Here is a 20,927-nt window from a genome sequence, read left to right as displayed (position 1 = left end):
GATCGCTTTGCTTGTGGGGCTCCGTGATTGCGAACTGTGATGAAAGTTTGTATCGGTGAACGCGGTGCCTCGTCCTGGTTAACATCTGTTAGAGACACCTGGGTTAAGGGCTGTCTCTTGGTTTCTTGGTCATGTTTGGAGTTTAATCTGACATTTAGATGGCCTGGTGGGGGCTCTCAGTATTTGAGGAGGTCCGGGGTCCCTGGAGAATCCTAGGCTCAGGGTCGAATGCCGGAAACAGACTTGAAGGCTGCATTTCCCCAGTTAATCCGAGTACAATTCTCTCCTTGTAGTCTGTCCTCAAGGACCCTACTAAAAACTTTGGCTCCCCGCATCACCACTGTTCTCACTATCCTCACAAAATTCAGTGTGGTTGATGTACTTATAAATTTACTGTTTTTAATGTAATTTAATATATTTTACGTTCCTCTTGTCTCCAAGTTTACTATACTTCTTTTGGTTATTTCCGCTTAAGGTCATTCTTACTCAAGTAAAAGCTTCTCCCTTACCCTGTATTCTGTTCTGCAGTGCAAATTTTTTAAATAGGCGGTTTTATATCAAAGGAGATTTTTTTTTAAACATTTGGGATTATCTGTATAAGCATGATTCTCCAGGCAAGAACAGTGCCAGGCAAGAATGCCAGGCAAGAACAGTGCCTGGAGAATCATGCTTATACAGATAATCCCAAATGTTTAAAAAAAAAAAAAATCCTCCTTTGACGACTGAAGTGATTCAGCACCAGTATAAGCATGATAGATGACTGTATCACTTAATTTCTCTGTTCTCAACACATTTGCATCTGAGATATTTATACTTTTTAAAAATAGTTCCAGTAGTATCAACTCAGGTTGGTGAACCACTGGCATGGTGTCTGGAATCAAATGTATTCATTAATGGAGGCAGTGTTGACATACAGTATTCAAAAGTATTCGATTATAATTTCATTAATCCATTTTGACTTTCTGATTACTTTCTGATTCTACCACTTCACTTAAAAATTTATGGCACCTTTTTTTCTCCTCACCCCCCACCCCCCGCCCGAGATTTCTGGCTACTTTTATTTCTTGGTGAACTCTTTTCCTTGACCTTTTTTAGAAATTTCAGTTGATGGGTTCTTTTTTCGTTTGGTTGGTTTGGGTTTTTTTTTTTTTTTTTTACTATAGGAAAAGAAGTCTTTTTTTATTGTAGTTGTATTTGCTGTAAAATTCACTAAGTACAAATATACTTTTCAGTACTTTGAATTTCTAGAGTTACACAGTTCAATTTTAAAACATTTCTGTCACCCCAGAAATTTTCCTTGATCCTCAGTGCACTCAAGTTTCCACTCCCATATACTCATGCAAGTATTAACACCATGAAGACAGTGAACATACCTGTCACCTTGAGAAGTTTCATTGTGTTCCTTTTTAATCTCTGCTTGTCATATTCCACACACCTCCCCAAGCAACCACCAATCTGTTCTACATTACAATAGGTTACTTTATATTTTTAAAAACATTTTGTAAATTGAAACATACAGTGTACATTCATTTTCATTCTAACTTGTTTCATCAGCATTCAGTTCAGTTCAGTTGCTCAGTTGTGTCCGACTCTTTGTGACCCCATGGACTGCAGCACGCCAGGCGTTCCTGTCCATCGCCAACTCCCGGAGTTTACTCAAACTCATGTCCATTGAGTCAGTGATGCCATCCAACCATCTCATCCTCTGTCATCCCCTTCTCCTCCTGCCTTCAATCTTTCCCAGCATCAGGGTCTTTTCAGATGAGTCAGTTCTTCGCATCAGGTGGCCAAAGCATTGGAATTTCAGCTTTAGTATCAGTCTTTCCAATGAATATTCAGGACTGATTTCCTATAGGATGAACGGGTTGGATCTCCTTGCCGTCCAAGGGACTCTCAATAGTCTTCTTCAACACCACAGTTCAAAAGCATCAATTCTTTGGTGCTCAGCTTTCTTTATAATCCAACTCTCACATTCATACATGACTACTGGAAAAACCATAGCCTTGACTAGATGGACCTTTGTTGGCAAAGTAATGTCTCTGCTTTTTAATATGCTCTCTGGGTTGGTCATAACTTTCCTTCCAAGGAGTAAGCGTCTTTTAATTTCATGACTGCAGTCACCATCTGCAGTGATTTCGGAGCCCCCCAAAATAAAGTCAGCCATTGCTTCCACTGTTTCCCCATCTGTTTGCCATGAAGTGATGGGACCGGATGCCATGATTTTAGTTTTCTGAATGTTGAGCATTAAGCCAACTTTTTCACTCTCCTCTTTCACTTTCATCAGGAGACTCTTTAGTTCTTCATTCTCTGCCATAAGGGTGGTGTCATCTGCATATCTGAGGTTATTGATATTTCTCCCAGCAATCTTGATTCCAGCTTGTGCTTCCTCCAGCCCAGCATTTCTCATGATGTACTCTGCATATAAGTTAAATAAGCAGGGTGACAATATACAGCCTTGACGTACCCCTTTTCCTATTTGGAACCAGTCTGTTGTTCCATGTCCAGTTCTAACTTGCTTCCTGACCTGCATACAGGTTTCTCAAGAGGCAGGTCAGGTGGTCTGGTATTCCCATCTCTTTCAGAATTTTCCACTGTTTATTATGATCCACACAGTCAAAGGCTTTGGCATAGTCAGTAAAGCAGAAATGGATATTTTTCTAGAACTCTTGCTTTTTCAATGATCCAACGGGTGTTGGGAATTTGATCTCTGGTTCTTCTGCCTTTTCTAAAACCAGCTTGACATGTACTGTTGAAGCCTGGCTTGGAGAATTTTGGGCATTACTTTACTAGCATGTGGGATGAGTGCAATTGTGTGGTGGTTTGAGCATTCTTTGGAATTGCCTTTTCTTGGGATTGGAATGAAAGCTGACCTTTTCCAGTCCTGTGGCCACTGCTGAGTTTTCCAAATTTGCTGACATGTTGAGTGCACCACTTTCACAGCATCATCTTCTAGGATTTGAAATAGCTCAACTGGAATTCCATCACCTCCACTAGCTTTGTTTCTAGTGCTGCTTCTGGAGGCCCACTCGACTTCGCATTTCAGGATGTCTGGCTCTAGGTGAGTGATCACACTGTTGTGATTATCTGGGTCATGAAGATCTTTTTTGTATAGTTCTTCTTTGTATTTTTGCCAGCTCTTCTTAATATCTTCTGCTTCTGTTAGGTCCATACCATTTCTGTCCTTTATTGAGCCCATCTTTACATGAAATGTTCCCTTGGTATCTCTTATTTTCTTGAATATTTTGAAATTCATCCTTATATGTATCCATAGTTCCTTTTTGTTGGTTTGTATTCCATTGTGGAATGATTAGTTCATTCATTTATTCGCCTGTTGGTGGCTAGTTGTGTTTCCAGTTTTTAGCTATTACAGATAAAGCTTCTATGAACACTCATGTTCAAGTCTATATTTATATGTTTGTCTTTCTCCTGAGTAAATTCCCAGTGGTTGAATGGCTAAATCCTGTGGTAGCTGTATGTCTAACTTTTCAAGAAACTGCTAAACTATTCTCTGAAATGGCTGTACTTTGTATCCAGGAGAAACAGATGGATGGCTGTTGGGTGTCTCCACATTTTGTATAGTTTTTCTTTTTAATTCTAATAGGTATGGAGCAGTAACTTGTGGTTTTAATGTTTATTTACCTAGTGATGGCTAATGATCCTGAGCATTATTTCATGTGCTTAGCAGCCATCCATATATCTTCTTTGAAGTATCTGTTCAAGTCTTTTGCAATTTTCCTGTGTTTTCATGTTGATTTTTGAGAATTCTTTGTATAGTCTGAATACAGATTCTTCCTTTACCAGTTAACTTGCTTTTCAAAGATTTTCTCCTGGTCTTTGACTTGACTTTCCATATTCTCTTAATAATATGTTTTGAACAGCAGAAGAATTTAGTTTTTATGTAGTTCAGTGCCTGAACTTTTTTTAAGGACTCATTCTTTTGATGTTGTACCTAAGAATCTAGGTACAGCTACACCTAACTACAAGTTCAGAGGCTTTTCACCAGTTTTTTTCTTCTAGAAGTTTTGGAGTTTTTTGGGGGGGTTCATTTATATTTATTATTTCATTATGAAATATGAACCTATTATTTCATTAGGCTTATTATCCATTTGAGTTATGTATATGGTGTAATGTATGTGATAGCTTACGGTGAATGATGTCAGATTTGTAATCTCCAAAGAAGATTTAGCTTTGGGACCAGAGACCAGGCTTGATCACTCAACAGTTTTTGTGTTGCAGAGTTTTATTAAAGTTGAGGGCAGAGAAATCCTCTGACATAGACATCAGAAGGGGGCGGAGAGTGCCCCCCTTGTTAGTCTTAGCAAGGGAGTTACATACATTTTTCAATTGGTTATTAAAGTAAATCAAAAGAATGTCTCAAGATTGTAAAGATCTTATCAGACCCACTCCCACAATTTCCATTTTAAGATAATGGAATTAGAACTAACAATAGAAAGGTCTTACCAGACCCACTGCCATCATATACATTTTAAGATGACAGGATTAGTCTGAAGATTCTCAAGAAGGAGAAACATGTCCTCAAGCAGAATACATTGTTATATTGACTAAGACAAAGCAATATAGGAAAAAGCATTTGTCCTTTTCTCCTCCTTCAGAACTCCAGACCCCTCTCTTCTCCTCTGGGACCCGGGACTTCTTATCAACCTACCTAGGAATTGACTCTCATATGGATCCAAGTTCTTTTCTTTTTGATATAAATGTCTACTTGTTCCAGAAAACATTTGTTGAAAAGGCTCCACTCCATTGTCTTTGCTCCTTTTTAAAAATGTCAGTTGGCCATATATATGTGGGTCTTTCCTGAACTCTGTTCTGCTCCACTCATTTGTCTACATTGACATGGATATCACCCTGTCTTGATTATTGTAGCTTGATATAACTTCTTGAAGTCAGTTCAGTTCAGTCGCTCAGTCGTGTCCGACTCTCCGCGACCCCATGAATCACAGCACGCCAGGCCTCCCTGTCCATCACCAACTCCTGGAGTTCACTCAAACTCATGTCCACAGAGTCGGTGATGCCATCCAGCCATCTCATTCTCGGTCGTCCCCTTCTCCTCCCGCCCCCAACTTTTCCTAGCATCAGAGTCTTTTCCAGTGAGTCAACTCGTCGCATGAGGTGGCCAAAGTATTGCAGTTTCAGCTTTAGCATCAGTCCTTCCATTCAGCACCCAGGATTGATCTCCTTTAGAATGGACTGGTTAGATCTCCTTGCAGTCCAAGGGACTCTCAAGAGTCTTCTCCAACAGTTCAAAAGTATCAATTCTTCGGCGATCAGCTTTCTTCACAGTCCAACTCTCACATCCATACATGACCATGGGAAAAACCATAGCCTTGACTAGACGGACCTTTGCTCGCAAAGTAATGTCTCTGCTTTTTAATGAACTATCAAGGTTGGTCATAACTTTCCTTCCAAGGAGTAAGCGTCTTTTAATTTCATGACTGCAATCAGCATCTGCAGTGATTTTGGAGCCCCAAAAAAATAAAGTCTGACACTGTTTCCACTGTTTTTCCATCTATTTCCCATCTATTTCTTGAAGTCAGGTAGTGTCAACTCACCAGCTTTGGTCTTTTACACAGGTTTTGTGGTTTTTTTCTGTTCTAGACCTTTTACACTGCTATTTGCCTTTAAAGATCAGGCTGTCAGTTTCTACAGAAAAACTTCTGAAATTATGAATAGATAGAATTGTATTTTTGAAAACAAAATGGCCTCATATAATGAATTGGGAAATATTCTCTTCAATTCTATTCATGAATGATCTATTGAATGTATATAATGCATTTCATATATAAAATTAGTTATTGGAATTATTTTCCGTTAGAAACTCTGATGAATAATGTTGCTACATACATTCAGGTACAAGTTGGAAATATTTTCATTTCTGTTTGTTAGATTCCTCTGAGTGCAATGACTGGTTCCTAAGTATGTGTTTTACAAAGTGCCTATACCAGTTTACCATTATCGTATGAGAGTTCAAATTTCTCCTCATTCTCATCAGCATTTACAATTATTAGTCTTTTTATTACCGTCTTTCTAGTTGGCATGTAGTAGAATTTCACCATCATCTTAGTTTCCCTGGTGACAAATAACATTGATCATCTTTTCATATGTTTATAGACATTCATAGGTCTTCTTTAGTGTAATATCGAAGTCTTTTCCCTTATTTTTTTCTGTCCAAGAAAATGATTTTATTTTTCCATTTGTCCAGGTCTTCTTTTGTGTCCTTCATTAGTATGTATTCTAAAGTTTTGTTCCTATTTTTCCACATTTATTACTTAGTATTGGTTAGTGTTAGATAATTTTAAACGGCATCATTATCTACTTTACACTCTAATGGTTCAGATCATATACATAACAACATCTGCTAATGATTTCTGCATATTAAGTTTTCTATTCCAATGCCTTACCAAATTATCTCATTTTATAGTAGTTCCTCAGTTGATTTTCTTAGGTTTTCCACATGTACAATTATATCATCTACCAATAGCAATATTTATTATACCCCAGTTATTTCTCTTTTATCTAACATAGTCTATGGGTCCCACAATATAAATCCTATAAATTCAGAGACTTTTGTTACTTTGTTATCTGCTTTGTTACAAAGAAGGACATGAAATAATACTTGGCACAGAGTATATGCCCACTAAATATTTGAATTAAATGAATTGCATAGTCTAGCAACTCCAGTATAATGCTCAGTAACAGTACTGACAGTGGGCACCTGGTCTTGTTCTTGACTTCAGTGGGAATGTCTGATTCAAATGTATTATTATTTCATGTTAAGTAAGTATCTGCCTATTCCTATTCTTTTGAGCATTTTTATCTCAAATTATTTTTTAAAAAATTTATTTATTTACTTTAATTGGAGGCTAATTACTTTACAATGTTGTGGTGGATTTTGCCATACATTGATAGGAATAAGCCATGGGTGTACATGTGTCCCTTATCCTGAACCCACCTCCCTCCCCATCTCATCTCTGGGTTGTCCCAGTGCACTGGCCCTGAACGCCCTGTTTCATGCATCACACTTGGACTGGTGATCTATTTCACATATGGTAATATACATGTTTCAATGCTATTCTTTCAAATATCCCACCCTTGCCTTCTCCCAGAGTCCAAAAGTCTGATCTTTATATCTGTGTCTCTTTTGCTGTCTCACATATAGAGTCGTCATTACCATCTTCCTAAATTCCATATATATGTGTTAATATACTGTATTGGTGTTTTTCTTTCTGACTTACTTCACTCTGTATAATAGGCTCCAGTTTCATCCACCTCATTAGAACTGATTCAAATGCGTTCTTTTCAATAGCTGAGTAATATTCCATTGTGTATATGTACCACAGCTTTCTTATCCATTCATTTGCTGATGGACATCTAGGTTGCTTCCATGTCCTGGCTATTGTAAACAGTGCTGCGATGAACGTTGGGATACACATGTCTCTTTCAATTCTGGTTTCCTCGGTGTGTATGCCCAGCACTGGAGTTGCTGGGTCATAATGGCAGTTCTATTTCCAGTTTTTTAAGGAATCTCCACACTGTTCTCCATAGTGGCTGTATTAGTTTGCATTCCCACCAATAGTGTAAGAGGATTCCCTTTTCTTCACACCCTCTCCAGCATTTAATGTTTGTAGACTTTTTGATAGCATCCATTCAGACAGGTGTGAGATGGTACTTCATTGTGGTTTTGATTTGCATTTCTCTCTTAATGAGTGATGTTAAGCATCTTTTCATGTGTTTGTTAGCCATCTGTATGTCTTGTTTGGAGAAATGTCTGTTTAGTTCTTTGACCCATTTTTTGATTGGGTATTTTTCTGGTATTGAGCTGCATGAGCTGTTTGTATATTTTTGGGATTAATCTTTGTCAGTTGTTTCATTTGCTGTTTTTTCTCCCATTCTGAAGGCTGTCTTTTCACTTGGCTTATGGTTTCCTTTGTTGTGTAGTTTCCTTCTTTCAAAGAAACTATCCAAGTCTTTTCCCTTTTCTAAAAATGGGTTGCTTGTCTGCTTAACAAACTGAGTTTTTTGAGTTGTTTGCATATTGTGCATAGAAGTCCTTTATCAGATACATGGTTTGCAAATTTTCTTTCTCAACTTGTAGCTTACCTTTTCCTTTAGCTTTATAGTGTCTTTGATGTGCAAAAGGTACTACAAGTCCAGTTTATCAGTTGTCTTCTTTTATGGTTTGCTGATGTGGTGTTGTGTAAGACTTCTGTGCCTAACCCAAGGTCATGAGAAGTTCCTCATGTGTTTTCTGAAGGCTGTGTGTATGTAGATATAGATAGATAAGGATATGACTTTATCTTCTGAGAGCAGTTTTAGATTCACAGCAGCGATGAGTGGGAAGTGCAGTAGGGATACTGAGAGAGGCAGTTTCTAGGCAGGTTGACAAGAAGTCCCGGCCCCCCACCCCCACCCCACACCCACCGACCCGAGGAGGAGAAAGGGGTCTGCGCTTTCAAGGAGAAAAGGACAGACTCTTTTTTCTACATTACTTTGTCTCAGTCACTATAACAATGTATCTTGAGGATATGTTTCTCCTTAAAAGGACCTTCTGATAACCTAATCTTGTTATCTTAAGATGTATGTTGTGGGAGTGGGTCTGGTAAAAGTATATAAGGCCTTAATAAGACTAGCCAGGGGGCACTCTCCATCCCCTTCGGAAGCTTTCTCTCTCCCTTTTCAGACTTGAATAAAACTGCTACATAAAAGCTCGTGAGTGATTAAGCCTGGTCCCTGATCCTGAAGCTAAATCTTCTTCAGAGATCATGAATCTGACACCATTCACTGTAAGCTATGAATACCATACCTCTGTGCCCCAACATATGCAACCTTCCCCACTGTCAGCATCCTGCCCCAGAGTGGTGAATTTGTTACAGTCAATTTACGTACTGACTCATCACTGAAATAATTCGCAATGTTGTGTCTTGACAAATGTAAAATGACATGTGTCCACCCTTTAGTGTTATACAGAATAGTTGTACTGCTCTAAAAAGCCCTCTGGATTCTGCTTGTTCATCTTACCTTCTCTCCAACTCTTGGCAACCGCTGATCTTTTTACCATCTCCTTAGCTTTGCCTTTTCCAGAATGTCATTTACAGTAGTTGGAATTCTATAGTGAATAGCCTTTTTAGATTGACATCTTTCACTTAATAATAGGTATTTTAGGATCCTCCTTGTTTTTTCATGGTTTGCTTTCTTCTTAATGCTGAATAATGTTCATTCATTGGATGGATAAGTCTGCTGTATATACCTATGATCAGGTTTCTGTCCAGACATAAATTTTCAGAGTATATATATAGTTTTGTAAGAAACTGCCAAACTGTCTACCAGAGTGGCTGTAACATTTTGCCTTCCCATAAGCAATAAATCTCTTGCTTCATGTACTCTTCAGTATTTGGTGTAGTCATTATGTTGAATTTTGGTTATTCTAATAGGTAGGTAATGGTATCTCATTGTTCTTTAATTTGTTATTTCCTAATGCAACCAAAGACATACTCCTTGGGAGGAAAGTTATGACCAACCTAGATAGCATATTAAAAAGCAGAGACATTACTTTGCCAGCAAAGGTCCGTCTAGTCAAGGCTATGGTTTTTCCCATGGTCATGTATGGATGTGAGAGTTGGACTGTGAAGAAAGCTGATCGCCGAAGAATTGATGCTTTTCAACTATGGTGCTGGAGAAGACTCTTGAGAGTCCCTTGTACTGCAAGGAGATCCAACCAGTCCATTCTAAAGGAGATCAATCCTGGGTGCTGAATGGAAGGACTGATGCTAAAGCTGAAACTGCAATACTTTGGCTACCTCGTGTGACGAGTTGACTCACTGGAAAAGACTCTGATGCTGGGAGGGATTGGGGGCGGGAGGAGAAGGGGACGACAGAGAATGAGATGGTTGGATGGCATCACCGACTCGATGGACATGAGTTTGAGTGAACTCCAGGAGTTGGTGATGGACAGGGAGGCCTGGTGTGCCGTGATTCATGGGGTCACAAAGAGTTGGACATGACTGAGCGACTGAAAAAGAAAAAATTACATATAATGTAATTTCCCAATTACACATGTTTTCATTTGCTTATTTGCTATCTGTGTATCTTCTTTGGTAAGGTGTCAGTTCAGGTCTTTTGCCTATCTTTGTGTTTTCTTATTGTTGAGTTTTTAAGAGTTCTTTGTATATTTTGGATAGCAGTCCTTTATCAGATATGTCTCTTGCAAATATTTTCTCCCAGCCTGTGGCTTATTTCTCAATTTCTGGAAGTAGTTTGTATTTTTAGCTATTACATTTAAATTTATTATCTATTATTGTTTAATTGGAATTGGATATTCAGTTGTTTCAGTATATTTGTTGGAAAGACCATCTTTTTGCTTATTGCTTCAATCTTGCACCTTTGTTGAAAATCATCTGACTGTGTTGTTATTTTTCAGTGGCTAGGAGGTGTCCAAATCTTTGCAACCCCTTGGGCTATAGCCCACCAGACTCCTCTGTCCTTCAGTATCTCCTGGAGTTTGCTCACATTCATGTCCATTGAGTTGGTGATGCTGTCTTAATATCTTATCCTCTGTCACCCCCTACTCCTTTTGCCTTCAGTCTTTCCCACCATCAGGGTCTTTTCCAATGAGTCAGCTCTTCACATCAGGTGGCCAAAGTATTGGAGCTTCAGCAACGGTCCTTCCAATTCAGGGTCGATTTCCTTTAGGATTGACTGTTTTGATTGCCTTGCTGTCCGAGGGACTCTCAAAAGAGTCTTTTCCAGCACCACAATTCATAAGTATCAGTTCTTTGGCACTCAGCGTTCTTTAATTTATGTAGTCCAACTCTCGCATCCTTACTTGACTACTGGGAAGACCATAGCTTTGACTATGCAGACCTTTGCTGGCAAAGTTACGTCTCTGCTTTTTAATGCGCTAAGTTTGTCATAGCTTTTCTTTCAAGGGCAAGCGTCTTTTAATTTCATGGCTGCAGTCAGCACCTGCAGTGATTTTGGAGCCCAAGAAAAGAAAATCTGTCACTGCTTCCACTTTTCCCCCTTCTATTTGTACTAAAGTGATGGGACTGGGTGCCATGATCTTAGTTTTTTTAATTTTGAGTTTCAAACCAGCTTTTTCACTCTTCTCTTTTACCCTCATCAAGAGGCTCTTTAGTTCCTCTTCCCTTTCTGCCATTAGAGTGGTATATACATATCTGAGGTTGTTGATATTTCTCCTGGCAATCATGATTCCTGCTTGTGGTTCATCCAGCCTGGCATTTATTCAGTTCAGTTCAGTTCAGTCGCTCAGTCATGTCCGACTCTTTGCGACCCCATGAACTGCAGCACGCCAGGCCTCCCTGTCCATTACCAACTCCCGGAATCCACCCAAACCCATGCCCATTGAGTCAATGATGCCACCCAACCATCACATTCTCTGTTGTCCCCTTCTCCCCCTGCCTTCAATCTTTTCCCAGGATCAGGGTCTTTTCCAGTGAGTCAGCTCTTTGCATCAGATGGCCAAAGTATTGGAGTTTCAGCTTCAACATCAGTCCTACCTATGAACACCCAAGACTGATCTCCTTTAGGATGGACTGGTTGGATCTCCTTGCAGTCCAAGGGACTCACAAGCATCTTCTCCAACACCACAGTTCAAAAGCATCAATTCTTCAGCACTCAGCTTTCTTTAGAGTCCAAGTCTAACATCCATACATGACCACTGGAAAAACTATAGCCTTGACTAGACGGACCTTTGTTGGCAAAGTAATGTCTCTGCTTTTTAATATTCTGTCTGCTAAGTCACTTCAGTCGTGTCCGACTCTGTGCCACCCCATAGACGCCAGCCCACCAGGCTCCCCCGTCCCTGGGATTCTCCAGGCAAGAACACTGGAGTGGGTTGCCATTTCCTTCTCCAATATTCTGTCTAGGTTGGTCATATCTTTCCTTCCAAGGAGTAAGCGTCTTTTAATTTCATGGCTGCAGTCACCGTCTGCAGTGATTTTGGAGCCCAGAAAAAGTCAGCCATTGTTTCCACTGTTTCCCCATCTATTTGCCATGAAGTGATGGGACCAGATGCCATTAAGTTTTCTGAACGTTGAGTTTGAAGCCAACTTTTTTACTCTCTTCTTTCACTTTCATCAGGAGGCTCTTTAGTGCTTCATTTTCTGCCATAAAGTGGTGTCATCTGCATATCTGAGGTTATTGATATTTCTCCCAGCAATCTTGATTCCAGCTTGTGCTTCCTCTAGCCCAAAGTTTCTCATGATGTACTCTGCATATAAGTTAAATAAGCAGGGTGACAATATACAGCCTTGATGTACTCCTTTTCCTATTTGGAACCAGTCTGTTGTTCCATGTCTAGTTCTAACTGTTGCTTCCTGACCTGCATATAGGTTTCTCAAGAGGCAGGTCAGGTGGTCTGGTAATCCCATCTCTTTCAGGATTTTCCACAGTTTATTGTGATCCACACAGTCAAAGGCTTTGGCATAGTCAATAAAGCAGAAATAGATGTTTTTCTGGAATTATTACCGTGGCATAGACTGACCTCCCAGGAACTAAGGGCAAAGCTCAACCTCTGTTGGGCAAGATTAATCCTTTTAATACACAAAGAGAAGTAAGACAACCTTGAAGATAATTTCACGCTATCGTCTTCAAACTGAGGTGTGTGTACCCACTGAGCATATAAAAATTTTTGGAGTGGGGCAAGGGTACACATGCACTTTACAGATGGAGTGTCCAGATTCTGGGAACTTCTGTGTGTTCTCTTCCGTAAACTTGATCTGCCCTGAGCTTTCATCAGGCTCTGAGGCATCATGCTCTGCTTATGCTTTCCCTCTTCCCCTCTAAGTGGAAGTCATGCCACTTCCTCTTTACGAAAGAAAGCTCGTAACCTTGTTTTAATGCCTCAGAGTATGAAAGCCTCTAGGGTAGCAAATAAAGGAACAGCTGGAAATACTGAGGTCCCTTTAAGGATAAGTGCATATCAACAGTGATAGTGTTTGGGCCGAGAGGAAATGTACACTCAAAGTTAGTTTGCTTTTCAGCCCACAGGTCCAGGCTCTCCAGGAGAAACAGTGATCAAGTCAAGGAATGAGGGAAGAAAGAGGAGGTTCTTGGAGTTGGATATCATCGTTCCAGGGGACATCTTTAAGTGAATGCCAAAATTTCTGTCTTTAAGAATGACACAGTAAATGCAGAAGAGACAGAAGTCAGAATCCATGTTACTTACTGTTTCCTGAGCACAGAAGATGATGATCAAGGCCCAGGTGATTTTTTTTGTTATATCTTTCCTTTTTTGTTTAATAGATTTGTGGTAAGCTGAAAAAATTAACAGCTCAACTAAACGAAGTATAAATTGGGGGTGATTGGGTTCTGGGGACAAGTTAATTTGGACTCTGAATTCAGAATCAGGAATATATTGTTCATAGGGATCACATCAGATGACTAGTATTAGAAGAGAAAGTGTGACTGTGGTGGAGCCTGTGGATTGCATCAGCTGTCACTTTGCATTATCTTAGCAGACATCACAACCAGAAAAACATGAAAAGCTCCATGATATGTGTTGACTGTGAGGAGAGAGTAGATCAGCTCTCTGGGGGATTCAATGGTTTATGTCACCTAAGTGAATGGAGTGATACTCCTAACAACATTGGTGACTCTGAGGGGCTTCCCACTGGCCTGGTACCAATCACGCATCTAAAAGAAAGAGGAATGCAGTTTACTGAAGAGCATTATCTATATAGATATATAAAACTCTGTGAGTTTCATAATCATACTCAAGAAAGCGAGTTGTAAGATAAGTACTAGGGGTGCAATGAACACCATGATGGCTGTAGCTAACACTGCTGTATGATATATAGGAAAGTTGTTAAGAGCAAATCCTAAGAGTTCTCATCACAGGGAGAAAAGCTTTTTCCTTTTCTTTGCGTTGTATCTACACAGGAGGAGATCGATGACTGAACCTGTTGTGATAATGATTTCACAATACATGTAAATCAGATCATCATGCTTTACATCTTAAATTTATATGTTGATATGTGTCAGTTATTTCTCAGTAAAACAGCCATTGGAGTTTGATAGAAGTGAAATATTTAACCTTTGAAATGAGAAAATAACATAATCCAACCTATGTTTTGGTGAACAGTGGTGGAGATTCACTTTGAGTTTGAGAAATAGATTGATCATGAAATATGCAAACTTCACTGATAATAGCTCAGTACTCCTTGACCATGATCCAAAGGCTCAGCTGGGGACGGATGCACTTCTGAGTTTACTTACATAGTTACTAGCAGAATTCTTTTCCAGAGATCAAATGAGATCCTTAGTTTCTGTCTGCTTGCGTAAGACCACTATGAGTTCCTTATCACATGGGCCTCCCAACATGCTGTCTTACTTCATCAAAGTCATCAACAGACAGATTCTGTTAGCAAGATGAAAATCATATATATAGCCTAATTTAAAAACACATGTCTTGATTTTCCTGGTGGTTAAGACTCCACACTTCCATCGCAGGGGGGCATGGGTTCAAGCCCTGGTCAGGGAACTAAAATCCCACATACCATGCAGACCAAAAAAAAAAAAAATTAAAATTGGTATCACAGCACTTTTGCAGCCCATGCTTAAGGGAAGGGTATCTCATGGGGGCATGAGTACCTAGTGTGTAGTAAGGAATTTGACTGACTTTTGTCCCTAATTTCTGGGAGGTAACCTCTAAAGCCTTGGAATTACCTGTGTGTTAAGAGTGTCTGTTTTTCATCCCAGACCACTGCAACCACACTTTATTATAGTTTATGCTATGAGGTGACTCATGTGGGCCCTAAATGATTTGTGCTAATAAGACAATTCAAAGTGAGGGCTATCCATGCCCCAAAGACCAGCTGTGTGATTAGAAGGTTGTGGCTTTCAGCTATGTGTTATCAGTCTGGGCAGGAACAGGGAAGGATCTAGGTTCAACCATGTGGTCAGTGATTCAGTAAATTGTGCATATATAAGGGAGCCTCAATAAAAATTCTGGACACTGGACTTTAGGTGAGCTTTCTTGGTTGGCAGTACTCCTGAGGCTGGAAGGAGAGAATGCTGCCCAGGACTCTGTGGAGTCCTGTGTTTCAGTACCAAGCGGCCTTCATGTCTGACTTTTTTGGCACAAAAATCAGAACTTTGAAGATAATATTCCATGTTTTTTGAGTTCTGTTGTAGATCATCTATCTTTTGTGTCTGGATGCTTTTATAGTTCCCTTTCATATTTTGTGTATTATAGTTTTAGTCTGATGTCCCTACCTAGAGATTTCCTGCTTGGAATTTGTTGGGATTCCTGAGCCTGGGATTTATAGAGTTGAATCAGTTTTGAAAATTTTCACCTTTAGATCTTGGGATACTGCTTCATTACTATATTTTTTTTTTTGTTTTCAAATCTTCATAATCAACTAATTTTTTTTCTTTGCTGCAGATGTATCTTGTATAGTTTCTGCTATTTTTCACATGTATTAAAAACATTATCTTGTAAATTTCGGATGTGGAATCTGTTCAGAGTTGATTCTTATATTTGCTGTGAAGTTTCATGGTAAGGTAGGACTGTTTTATTTGTCCTGATGTCATTTGCATATTATGCAAATATGTAGGCGCTAAAATATATACATAGAAAGGTAGGATTTTGCTTGTAACTGAAATGTATTTGAGAAAAGTATATTGATGCAGGAGGTATGGTGGAAATCAGAATAACTTCTCTTATGTTTTTTCCATATTGATGAAAGGAATTCACATCATACAGGACTTTATTATTATAGGAATTGCTAACACTGGAAGATGTGACTGTGGAGTTCAACTGGGAGGAGTGGCAGCTCCTGGATTCTGCTCAAAAAGACCTATACTGGGATGTGATGTTGGAGAACTATACCAATTTGGTGTCACTGGGTAAGGATGACTCCCAATGTTATTTATGAGGTGCCGTGTAGGGAGCCGCGGCAAGAGAGACCTCGCCCGTGACAAGGTCTTGGCTTGAGGAGCTGGCACGCAAGGCCAGACCTCCGGGGATTTCTCAGGGCCGCCTCATCATCTACTCCCAGACCTCCGTCTTTTCTTCTTCTGATGCTTGGTAGTCCTCTGTGCTTTCTAAGAATTCTTCTGACTCCTGCTCAGATATCCCCCTTGAAGCCCTTGCATGGCAGTACAGTCCCTGAGGGTATATGGGCCCTATAAACAGGCCAGGAATGAAGAAAATATTTTTACACAGAACATCCTAATCCTTCTGGCCCTGTTGGGGTTATAATTGTCAATTTAGAATTTAGAATGCTCAGGACTGCACAAAGCACCCCTGGCATAAAACTAAGTCTGCCCAGAACTGAGGCTCCCAAGATAAGGCTTGCTAATAGTTTTTACAGTTGACTAACTGCTACGCAGATAAAGCCATTTTCTCCTGCCTTGTGGCCTTGATGTCTTAAAAGCCCATTGTTTGAGTTATGTGTGAAGGTGCTGACTGTTCTAGAAGATGGTCTATGACTGCATTCCTGGCACAATTGTATCAAGACAATCCCTCCTCCCTTTTTAGTATTGCCGGTTTTAGGGTATATAAGCACTGATGTAAAAAATAAAGCAGTTTTGATCCTGCACTGTACCAAGACTCGACTCGCTTTTTTTTTTTCTCGTCGATGCTGCTCATCCTGAGGGTGTCCCTGGACTCTACCGAGGCTGGACCCCGGCAGTGCTGAGTCACTGGACTTTTCTCCATCACCCGATGAAAGCTTTGCAGTCCCTGTGGTCTTCCAAAGAGTTAGATTTTTTTGTCCCCTGTCTGGCTCCAAAGGTGTAATCTCCTGTACGCTGAAAGAGAACGTTTGCTTTGCATACAAGAAATGTTGTTTCTAAGATGCAGTATTTGGCAAGGGTGGAGGTAAGGGGGCGGGTAGGAGGGAGGCTTAAGAGAAAGGGGGTATATATGTATCCACGTAGGTGATTCACATTGTACAGCAGAAACTAACACAACATTGTAAAGCAATTATATTCCAGTTAAAAAAGTAGAATCCAGTAAAATGTGATATGCTTAATAGGAATCCAGTAAAGTTAAAAATTCAGTAACTGTTAAATAAAATGCAATATTTTCCTATCTTGATATACCATAACCCAGTTCTTGCATCTAAGTCTTCTATCATTTCTCATGATCAGGATATCAAGGTACCAAACCAGATACGCTTTCCAAGTTGGAACATGGAAAAGAACCATGCATAATAGAAAATGAAATGCGGAATAGAATTTGTCCAGGTGAGTGAGTTAGAATCAGCAAGGGGAGTGACCATGGAAGTCATATTCCAGATCCTTGAGAAGGAGTCACAGCTGTGAGGGTGACTGAGGCGCCCTCTCAACAGCTGTTCCCCATATTCATCTATCCAGATGAGAACTCTTTCTGGGTGTTTCAGTCAGTCAGTTCAGTCACGTCCGACTCCTTGCGACCCCATGAATCGCAGCACGCCAGGCCTCCCTGTCCATCACCAACTCCTGGAGTTCACTCAAACTCATGTCCATCGAGTCGGTGATGCCATCCAGCCATCTCATTCTCTGTCGTCCCCGCCTCCTCCCGCCCCCAATCCCTCCCAGCATCAGAGTCTTTTCCAGTGAGTCAGCTCGTCACATGAGGTGGCCAAAGGATTGGATTTAGCTTTAAATATATTCCTTGTCTCTTTTGGGATCTGATATTCATTTACTTCCTCATACACCTTTATAATTTTAAAATGGGATTATATGCTAGATAATAAAGAGCACCCCCACACACCATGTCATTTTTTAAGCCTTAATCCCATACCAGTCTCATGAAATAATTTATCATTTCCTTTTTTCTTAGGAATCAGGAAAGGTGACAGTTATTTGCCAGAACACTCTCGAAACCAAAGATTTCTGAAGAGCATGCAACATTGCAGTGAACAGAATGCATTTAGAAAGAGTGCTCATCAGAGCAAAACACATTTCACCCTAATTCAAGATCGTATATTTAACTTACATAGAAAAGCTTTGGAATCAAGCTTAAGTTTAGTTAACCAGAAGAGCAGCTATGGAATAAAGAACCCTGTGGAGTTTAGTGGAGGTGAGAAATCCTTTCTACATAGTGATTGTGGACAGTTGTATTCTGGAATTATATTTCCTGAAAGTACAGAACACATCAGCACTCAATTCCAAGTCCTTAAGCATCAGAGGACTCACAAAATAGAGGAATCTCTAGCCTGTGTTGAAAGTGAGAAGCCATGCAGCAGGAAATCTCAGCTTATTTCTCATAAGAGTGTTCATACTGAAGAGAAGTCCAATGGGGGTAATCCATGTGAGAAATCCTTCTTCAGAAATGTCACATTAACTAAACATCAGAAAATTCAAACACGAGACACACCCCACTTAACCAGTGAGCCCAGAAAAGGCTGTACTGTGAAGAGCAGCTCCCCTGTACATCACCAAACCTGCACAGGAGAGAAAGCCTATGTATGCAGTGAGTGTGGAAAAGGCTTCACCATGAGGCGCTATCTGATTGCACATCAGCAAACTCATAGTGGAGAGAAACCTTACGTATGCGGTGAATGTGGAAAAGGCTTCTCCGGGAAGAGTAATCTCACTGTGCATCAGCGTACCCACACTGGGGAGAAACCCTATGTATGCAGTGAGTGTGGGAAAGGCTTCACCATGAAGCGCTATCTTGCTGTACACCAGCGAACTCATACCGGCGAGAGACCATATTTGTGCAGTGAATGTGGGAAAGATTTTGCTGTGAAGAGTAATCTCACAGTACACCTGCGATCTCATACAGGGGAGAAATCTTACATATGCGGTGAATGTGGGAAAGGCTTCACCGTGAAGAGTAATCTCATGGTACACCAGCGAACTCACACGGGAGAGAAGTCTTACCGGTGTAACGAATGCGGAAAAGGCTTCACCACAAAGCTCACTCTCATTATACACCAACGAACTCACACAGGAGAGAAACCCTATGAGTGCAATGAGTGTGGTAAAGCCTTCAGTCAGAAGATATGCCTCATACAACATGAGAGGTGTCACACAGGAAAGACTCCCTTTGTATGTACTGAGTGTGGAAAATCCTATTCCCACAAGTATGGTCTCATTACCCATCAGAGAATTCACATAGGAGAGAAACCCTATGAGTGTGATGAATGTGGAAAAGCCTTCACCACAAAGTCAGTACTCAATGTCCATCAAAGGACTCACACAGGAGAGAGACCGTATGGGTGCAGTGATTGTGAGAAAGCCTTCTCGCACTTGTCAAACCTTGTGAAACATAAGAAAATGCACATCAGAGAAATGGGTAGATCCAGTCAAGTTGGAAATGCCTTTAACAGAGAGTCCCAGGTCATTACTTATGAGTGAACCAAAGCCCCATTAATGCAATGATTGGGGAAATGCCTTCTGTGACAGCTAAGACTTTAAACATCAGTGTTTCTAGCAGAGCAGAATGTAATCATGGGACGACATGTTCTCAGATGAGGAGCCATAAGGAGATGAAAGGATTTGCCCATGAGATAAAGCCAGTGAATACCGTCAATGCAGTAGTGCCTTAATGATTCTACCTCACATTTTCTGTTGGTGAAAACATGTTGGAAAAGCTCTTGATACATTCAGTGTGGAAATGCCTTGGGAAAAGCTTTCTGGCTTCATTATATGTCTGAAAAGTATATATTCCATACACATTTGGACAAATTTTGTGAATGCAGAGAATAGAAAAGTCATCAGTGGGAAGATAGACTTTATTATCAGGGATCGTCATTGATCATCAGTGAACTCATTGTAGAAATATGATTTAGAAAAGAAAAAAAATATGATGACCATGGGAATGTCTTTACCCAGAAAGAAGACCTCAGTGAGTGTTGGAGGTTACACTGGAGAAATATTTTTAAGAAGACAGTATATATGGCAAGATTTCAGTGAAGCATTCTGCCTCATCATTTGTCAGGGAATCATATAGAAATTAAAACTTTTAGGAACATGCTAAAGGTAGAGTACCTTTAGTTAAATATCAGTGGGCTTACAAAGGAATGAATTTTTATGAAAATAATAAATGTTTGAGTGCTTTTTGTTACAAATGTAACCTCATCAGACATCAGATGATGCACCTGAGTCTTGTTTCTGATTTCCTTGTGAATAATTCCATAGTTTTGTGTTTGTTTATTTGTTTTTAATATGGACCATCTCCCAACTCTAATTGAATTTGCTACAATATTGCTTCTGTTTTTTTTCAAGGGATGTGAGACCTTAGCTCCCCAATCAGGGATCAGACCCACACCCCCTGCATTGGAAGGCAAAGTCTTAACCACTGAACCACCAGGGAAGTTACAGTAATTCCATAGTTTTTCAATAAAAGTTGTTTGTTTTTATCACTGATTTTTATTGCAAGTGTTCTCTGCCTACCCCAGTATGTGATTAGCTCTTACGTTTCTTTGGCTCCAAACTAATTATAAGCATATTGAACTTTTTAAAAAAGGAAATGAAATAGGAACACACATTTGCAGCTTGCTTAACTAAGTTTATAAATAAAACCAAATATTTTATAAAACCACCTTCAAAGTTTTTATAAAATGTATAACTTGAGATCATTTTTAACTTATAAGAAAACACAAAAGTAGTCCAGAGAATTCCCTTGTATCCTTTATGTAACTTATCCCCGTAAAAACATTTTATGTAGCCATTAACTCTTCTTTTTTTTTAATCCCTGAATATTTTATTAAGCATCTCCTAAGAATAAGCACATTGTCTCAAATAACCATATGCCAATACCATGGTTTAAAAAAGTAATTTCCTAGTATCATCCATATTATATCTATTGTGATGTACTTAGGTATCTTCAGAACATCTTTTAAACTCACTTTTCCGAACACCAATCATGGTTAATGAATGACATTTAATTTTTACATCCTTCTAGTCTCTCAATTCTTTCTTTTTTAACATATGACATCTTTTGTTTATTCAAG

The 20,927-nt window shown here is 39.7% G+C and overlaps 1 protein-coding gene across 1 annotated transcript; it reads left to right on the top strand.

Moving 5' to 3' along the window:
- Positions 1–13,102: 13,102 nt before the first annotated feature.
- LOC129546446 (uncharacterized) lies at positions 13,103–19,463 on the top strand. Its single transcript, XM_055411425.2, has 4 exons — positions 13,103–13,241; positions 15,759–15,885; positions 17,134–17,229; positions 17,807–19,463. The coding sequence occupies exons 1-4, from the start codon at positions 13,224–13,226 to the stop codon at positions 19,327–19,329; spliced, it is 1,764 nt and encodes a 587-aa protein (XP_055267400.2). The 5' UTR covers positions 13,103–13,223; the 3' UTR covers positions 19,330–19,463.
- The last annotated feature ends 1,464 nt before the right edge of the window (positions 19,464–20,927 follow it).

This window comes from Moschus berezovskii, chromosome 22 (assembly GCF_049115385.1).
Source record: "Moschus berezovskii isolate FMDL1 chromosome 22, NW_MosBer_1.0, whole genome shotgun sequence".
In the NCBI taxonomy this organism is placed as follows: domain Eukaryota; kingdom Metazoa; phylum Chordata; class Mammalia; order Artiodactyla; family Moschidae; genus Moschus; species Moschus berezovskii.
The sequence above is the reverse complement of the archived record's forward strand: the minus strand, read 5'-3'. Positions and strand labels throughout refer to the sequence as shown.

What these genes read in the sequence shown, in the direction of transcription:
- LOC129546446 (XM_055411425.2), top strand. An exon ending in TACCAATTTGGTGTCACTGG is followed by an intron (nt 15,886 to 17,133) that starts GTAAGGATGACT and finishes TCTCATGATCAG; the next exon opens with GATATCAAGGTACCAAACCA. An exon ending in GCGGAATAGAATTTGTCCAG is followed by an intron (nt 17,230 to 17,806) that starts GTGAGTGAGTTA and finishes CTTTTTTCTTAG; the next exon opens with GAATCAGGAAAGGTGACAGT.